At 45.7% G+C, this 7,453-nt stretch overlaps 1 protein-coding gene across 3 annotated transcripts; it reads right to left on the bottom strand.

Annotated features, from left to right (window-relative positions):
- Window positions 1-320: 320 nt before the first annotated feature.
- On the bottom strand, window positions 321-7,088 carry SMIM8 (small integral membrane protein 8). 3 transcript variants are annotated; one of them, XM_077812799.1, is made up of 3 exons: window positions 6,972-7,088; window positions 4,639-4,796; window positions 321-692 (listed from the first exon to the last, which is right to left on the bottom strand). In XM_077812799.1, exons 2-3 carry the CDS (start codon window positions 4,771-4,773, stop codon window positions 534-536), a joined length of 294 nt encoding a protein of 97 aa, XP_077668925.1. In that variant the 5' UTR covers window positions 4,774-4,796; window positions 6,972-7,088; the 3' UTR covers window positions 321-533. The 3 variants fall into 3 exon arrangements, with proteins under 3 accessions (XP_077668925.1, XP_077668923.1, XP_077668922.1); XM_077812797.1 differs by lacking the exon at window positions 6,972-7,088 and adding an exon at window positions 6,819-6,839; XM_077812796.1 differs by lacking the exon at window positions 6,972-7,088 and adding an exon at window positions 6,594-6,812.
- Between the last annotated feature and the right edge of the window lie 365 nt (window positions 7,089-7,453).

The following is a 7,453-nucleotide window of genomic DNA, read 5'->3' as shown; positions in this document are numbered from 1 at the left end:
GTAAATTAGCATTTTGAATGGTTGTTTTAGATCAGTATTTACAGACTTCTGGACTTTAAAAAAATTATTAGATGTTTTGTCTTTTCAAAAAATATCTTTAGTTGCAAATGCAATATTAAAAATGCAGATTTTGCAGCTCAAACTACCATTTACCACAGACAATGTGCCTTGAATTTTAAAACTGCTTTCCTTCTTGCCAAAGCAGACCATAAAAAGATGAGTTAAACTATCACAAAGATTTCTGAAGTCACTTATCACTATAGTCTCCAGCTCACAATTATTTCTTTTATCTATACACTGTAATGATCAACTCAGGCAACTGTTCTTAACACTTTATTACTTTGTATCTCTTCTGTAAAGTTTATAGGTACAGGCATGGCATTGTAAAATGGAATGGAAATTGGATTAAATTTTACAAACATCATTCCAAGAATTGCATAGAAAAGTTAGCAGATACCTAATTTAACATTAACAATTCAGATGCCTACATTGCCAATTACTCCTCTCTCTTTCTCTGTTATTAAGCAGCTTCTTTAATCCCACTTGGAAGTCTTCCTCCTCATATACCTGGCTCCTTCACTGTCAACAGCTTCATAGAGGTCCTTTTTATTCTCTTGTGTTGCATGTAAATAACCAATGTAGGCCACACACAGGGTAATTGTTATGAGTCCAAAAGCCATAACAGGTTTGTTCTGTCAAAAGAAATTAATTTGCACTTTTAGTCAGCTATTTTGGTTTTTTGATCCATCATGTACATCAGGCTCTTTGCTCTTGGCATGCCAAGTGACCAGGGGCCCTCTCTGACATCTCTTTATGACATAACACCACTGCCACTTTTGAGACCTATACAAGCAGTTGACACAAATTGACACAATATTGGTGACTACCATCTAGGCCATTTGCTTTCAGAAAGGAGGAAGAGGATAATGTTCTTCAAAGATAAAAATACTTTCTATGAAACAATCATGAAGTTAAAAAAAAAGCTACCCTCTCCCCTTTCTAGAGACCATGTGTGGCAACATCCAATGTTCTGAGCCTCCACAGGTCATAATATTGTTTCACGGATTGGCCAGAAGCAGAGTTCCTAAAGGTGATAAGACTTTTCTGCAACACATTCAATCTAGATTTACTACTGGGGCAATACACTGTGCTCCTGTCAAAATAATTTTATTTCTCCTAAAACGGATTTACAAATTATTGTCACAAAACCTACTTTTATTAAATGGGTCAAATTCTGCCTTTTAATTTTGTGCAGTCTTACCAATGTCTCTGGGTTATGCAGATGTAAAACAGAATTTCACCTACTTAGTTACAAAAATGGATATTGTAACAAAAATATTAGTTGGCATATTCAACCTGTAGGCTTTGCTGGAGCCCTAGGCATAACTAGCAGTGTGAACGGAAGGCTGTGACCCAAAGTAGGCCTTGGCAGTAATAGTAACACACCATGTATTGGCTGACCAAGTAAGTTAGTTCCTGACCAGAGAGGATTGTACAAAAACACACAGAGTTCTCAAATAAGAACGTAAACAAATCCCCAAGATAATAAACAGGAACACACGGACCCCTTATAAAATAAGGATGGGATGGCAGGATAATGGATGAGGATGTTTTGTTTGAACTAGCAGATACAAGGTGTAAGGATGGGAATTAACAATATCTGGAGTGTAATATGTAACTTGTCTGTATCAATGTATAAAAGGAGAAGTCATAGGAGGGGCATCTTTGTATCAGCCGAGGGGACAGTATCCTGTTATGCTGACTGAGCCTGTACGTTGTCACGGGCACACGTCTTAGTGTCCCTATGAGCCATTGGACAAAGCACCAGTACTGTGTTTTGCTGACCATAAACCCGGCAGAGCACCTTCGCCACCAAACTGAGCCTGTCGTCTTTCTTTATGAATAACATTGAGGTCTGCTGAATTAGCATGCTGCACTCTCTGCACGTGCAGCTAACACTGGAGCTCCAAGATCAGCCGCACGAGCAGCATTATCAACACTCCGCAGTATTAGCACCGCACCCAAGTTAGTATCCTATGTAAAAGAATGTTTAAAGTAATTTGCCACATTACCCTCCCACATCAAATCATTTAATAAAACGGCATTAAAAATAGTAAGCAAACGTCTCTGGGCTATTTTTCCCACCATAGTTAGTTTTTCAATTTACTTTATATTTATTTATAATTAAACAATTATTAAGTTAAAAATCATCCATAAAAAGTGGTAACTGGTTTCAACATTCTGTAGAGAGAGTGGTGAAGTAGGCGAGCACAGCAGATCTTAAAAGCTAAAAGGTCCCTCAAGTTCGTGGCACTTAAATGGAAAAAACCCTTACTTTTTAAAAACAAACATTTGTCCTTTCATCTTAAAAACTTTAAAAAATATTTAAATCCTCTTTTTTACCCTTTTAAATATGAAGAGAGGCTCCCTGTAACTAACGCATGAAATCATAAAACTCTGCAGACTCATGGGAGTCCCTTGCATCCGATGAAGTGAGCTGTAGCTCACGAAAGCTCATGCTCAAATAAATTGGTTAGTCTCTAAGGTGCCACAAGTACTCCTTTCCTCTCATTAGATTACTCCTGGGGGAATTCTGCGCCCTGTGTGGGGTGCAGAATTCATACTGTTTGCAGATTTCTTGGCACCCCTGCAGAAAAATGGCGGAGCAAAGAAATCTGTGGGGAACACACGCCCCTTCTACAGCAGCCCAGGCGTGTCTGCTGGAAGCAGCCAGCAGCAGAGAGCAGATCACCGCAGGACGAGGAGGGAGGCTGGGCTTGTGTGCCTCCATGGAGAGATGTTGGGGCGGGGGGGGAGGACTCGATGCCTGCCTGATTGCAAATGAGTGAGAGAAACTCACTCTGTGCCTCTTGTTGCATCCTGGGCTTAGAGGCGTAAGGCTGTGTGAAGCAGGCTCTGTCTCTGAGGCAGAGCAGAAATGTAACAACTAAACAGGCAGGCTGCTAATGTTCCCATTGTTAGTTAATTGTTCCCATTCCTAGGGCATATCTTCACTGGCAACATTAAAGAGCTGCCCCGGCACCAGTGCTGGGAGAGAGCTCTCCCAGTGCTGAAAAAAACCCACCTCCAGGAGGGGAATGGCTCCCAGGGCTAGTGCACTGCCAACACTCCCACTTTACAGCACTGAAACTTCCAGCGCTCAGGGGGTTTCTTCACACCACTGAGCGAGAAAGTTGCAGTGCTGTAAAGTGCCAGTATAGACAAAAAGAAAAGGAGTACTTGTGGCACCTTAGAGACTAACCAATTTATTTGAGCATGAGCTTTCGTGAGCTACAGCTCACTTCATCAGATGCATACCGTGGAAACTGCAGCAGACTTTATATATACACAGAGAATATGAAACAATACCTCCTCCCACCCCACTGTCCTGCTGGTAATAGCTTATCTAAAGTAATCGTCAAATGGCCTAACCTGACGATTACTTTAGATAAGCTATTACCAGCAGGACAGTGGGGTGGGAGGAGGTATTGTTTCATATTCTCTGTGTATATATAAAGTCTGCTGCAGTTTCCACGGTATGCATCTGATGAAGTGAGCTGTAGCTCACGAAAGCTCATGCTCAAATAAATTGGTTAGTCTCTAAGGTGCCACAAGTACTCCTTTTCTTTTTGCGAATACAGACTAACACGGCTGTTACTCTGAAACCAGTATAGACAAACGCTTAGGCAATTAAGGCTCCTTTACCTTGCCAGAGTGGTATAAAGTGGTATAAAGGAGCCTTACTGTAAATGACAGTAACGGGATGCTCGGCTAGGAAGGTTTATGGACTTTCTCGCTTTTTTTCCTGTGCCAGAGAGGCACAATGGGGTTAGATTACAGCTCAGGATCTATTTTACCTATCCATTTAAAAAAAATGCAGGACAATGATTAGCAAAACTGTATGACTATCACATGTGAAAGTCTGGGCAATTTAAAGTGACAGCCCACGGTATGCATCTGATGAAGTGAGCTGTAGCTCACGAAAGCTCATGCTCAAATAAATTGGTTAGTCTCTAAGGTGCCACAAGGACTCCTTTTCTTTTTGCGAATACAGACTAACACGGCTGTTACTCTGAAACCAGCCTACTTTACAGAACACCAAACACCAAAATAAAAGTAATGTAATTTAAATGAAAATCTAGGATTATAACTGGAATGCAGGGTCTTGGTTACCAAGTATTTGTAACTTAACTTTCATGTGTTTAGGAAATGCTGAACAGTTTTTGTGATTTTTTTCCTCTATGGTAGTTTAAACAAATTACCAAAATAAGTGAAACTGGTGTGATTGTATTGCATTATTTGGACAAATAAAATATGCAGAATTTTGGAATTTTTGGTGCAGAATTTTGGATTTTTTTTTTTTTTTGGTGCAGAATTTTGGATTTTTTGGTGCAGAATTCCCGCAGGAGTATTAGATGCCAGAACAGTCTACCAGTACATGGGGGAAACAGAAACTGACTATAGACAAAGTGATGTCAAATAATGCAAAGTAATCAAACTGGGAAAATGTGAAAACTATTTTTCAGTTATAATATTCTTAGGTGGTACTTATCACACTAGTGGCTTAAATGTGTTTTTTAAAAAAATATATCTCAAAAATGCATTTTTAAACATATTGTCTCTGAAGGAGCCTCTTACAGGTTTAATGAAAAGCTCTGGATTCACAGCTCGGAACAGGGTGGTTGTACGGACACCCCTGAGTCCTGGAATTCGACTGTCTTTCTCTTTGGGTGCTTCTTTTTTAATGTTTGGGGACTCAGGTGCTGAGGACATCTTGATTAATGATGAATTGTTACCTAAAGATAAAATAAAAAAATAAATGACATTTTTAAATACTTATTTTTGAAGAAAATGAATTATAGTTCATGTTTCATAGACCAACGTTTTCCCAGCATTATGTTCTCCTTTGCTCATGCCAAGTACTGCCTCCTGTACTTCACAATTATGCCACTCATACTTGGATAACTGGTTGTTATCGATCCCAACGCTGGTGTGCCTTCATGTGGTGATTCCCAACACTACCCCGCAAACTGTAAGAGTTTCATTTGAGGGCCATTGAGTTTTTGATCCCTAATGGGATGCTACTCATCATCTTATTCAGTGTGGATACTGTACTCTCAAATGGGCCCACCCTGGGCTGTTTCAAACCCTTGTCTCGTTTTCATACTGAAAGTGCATGTCACACCTCGAACTCCTGAGAGATCACTAAATATGATCAAAACAAGTCAGTTAATTTTGCTTAAATAGTTCTCACAGGTCCCAGAATCCTCAGCAAGCAACTCCATTTTAGGCCATGTCTACACCACAGGTGCCACAGCAGCACAGCCGTGGCACTGTAGCTATCCTGCTATAGCGCCATAGTGTAGAGGCTTCCTACACTGAGAGAAAGGGTTTTTCTATAAATGCAGGTAATCCACCTTTTGGAGCAGCAGTAACGAGGTTAATGGAAAAATTATTTTGTCAACAGAGCTGCATGTACAGAAGGGATTAGGCTAGCTTAACTGAGGTGCTCATGGGTATGAATTTTTTCACACCCAAGTGATGTACCTAGGTTGAACTAAATTTTGTGTGTAAGCCAGTCCCTGGCCTCTCTCAGAGCTGACTGTGGTTCAGGACCTTGCAGCTTTGGACCATGAATAGTCCCATTAATTTAAATGGGCCTGATCCGGCAAGGTGGTGAGTGACATCCTCAGCTCCCATAGACTTCAATGACATCTAAAGGTATTTAGTACCCCACATGGTACTAGTGCCATGTCAAAACCACAAATGTAAGGATGGGTATGATCACACCCTTAACGGGTAATTCTTCATCACTTTGAGGCACAGGGTTGTGTTTTGTTTTAAGCCCAGCTCGAATATTTTAAAACCAATTGAATTGAGAACCCTTGTAGCAATTTCTGAACAGGATCATGAACGACAAGATTCAGAACTGCCCCAAAGCTCGCTAATTTGAGGAAGGGGATGGAAACACCCACACTAGGGAAGGCCTTTAATAAATTGCACAGACAAGTCATTTCCCTTGGCCCCTGCCCCAGAGGAGAGCGGGCACAGGTACTGGGACGAGGGGTGCAGGGAGTGCTTGAAGTGGTTTCCATTATACACAGGCTTTACAGTCTGGTTCAATGGCTCTCAGCACCCCCCACTCTACAAATTGTTCCAGCCCCCCTGAGAGCGGGCCGGCCGGGCCCGGGAGAATTTTGCAAACATCCACTGGACTTTTGAAAATACTCGCCCCGGGGCTGGGCCCTGCGGCGCGGGGCAGCCGGTGTCCGCCCTGCTGGTGCGTCTCGGATGCCCCAACAGGTCCGAGCAGAGTCCCGCACTACTAAAAAGCGTGGCTCTTAATTGGGGGGGGGGGGCACCTGAGGTAAGTGCTGGGGGAGCGGGGGCAAAGGCGGTGAATGCGCTAAACACTGGCACAGAGGCGGCGGGTTCAGGGGTCGGGGCGGTCACGGGCTGTGCGGAAGCGGGGGCTGTTGCAGGCCCGGCCGATCCCCGCAGCGCAGTTGGCCGGGTGAGGGGGGAGAGGGGCGCCCGGGGCGGCGGGTCCCACCCTTGGCTCCCCGCAGCGCGGCCGCCCGCCCGGCTCTCACCTCGGCGCCGCCCCAGAGGCAGAGCCCGGCCCGGCCCCGCAGAGGCCGCCTCAGCCGAGGAGCCTCCGGCCGCTCAGAGCCTGGCGCCGCCCCTCGGCCTCGGGCAGCGCTGCCCAGCCGGCGCCGCTGGGGTCCCGCCTTTCCCCCGCCCCTCGGCTCGGGGGCCCAGCCCGGCCGGAGCCAGGAGACCAGGGCCCCGGCCCGGGCGGGTCGCGCGGCCCGTACCCTGCCCCGGCGGCGGTCACGTCACGTGTCTTCCTCCAGCCTCCATTACACGAGCCAGCCCGCCCTGCCCGGGGCTGCGGGGTCCCGCCCTGCGTTCAGCCTCCCGCGGGAGCGATCAACCCCAGCCGCCTGCCCGGGGCCGCAGGGACTCACCCGCTTAGGCCGTTCCCTGCTCCTTTGCCGGGCAAGGGTGTCGCGCCTGCCTTGGTGTTTTTCTTCTCTGGTCCCCAGCCTCCCTTTTCAGACTCCATCCTCCATCAGCTCACAGGGCGTTTGGCCTGGTGAACTCCGGCCGGCCTCCGCTCCAGCCATCGCACACAGCCCTTTGGTCTGCTGTTGTGTCCGCTTTGTGCAGAGAGGCAGCAGCCTGTCCGGACCCTGGTGCTCTAGTGGTTCTGGGCTCTCCCTGCTATGGTGACCAGCTGTCCCGATTTGATAGGGACAGTGCCGATATTGGGGCTTTTTTCTTATACAGACACCTATTACCCACCCCGTCCTGATTGTTCACACTTGCTATCTGGTCACTCTACTCCCTGCTGGGGTCTGGGCTCAATTCCTGGTCAGCGAAGACTTTCCCTTTGCCACCCCCTCTGGAGGAAGCGTAGGGACGGTTCTGTGCAGCAACACCGGGGATA

This window comes from Eretmochelys imbricata, chromosome 3 (assembly GCF_965152235.1).
Source record: "Eretmochelys imbricata isolate rEreImb1 chromosome 3, rEreImb1.hap1, whole genome shotgun sequence".
Classification (NCBI taxonomy): domain Eukaryota; kingdom Metazoa; phylum Chordata; order Testudines; family Cheloniidae; genus Eretmochelys; species Eretmochelys imbricata.
The sequence above is the reverse complement of the archived record's forward strand: the minus strand, read 5'-3'. Positions and strand labels throughout refer to the sequence as shown.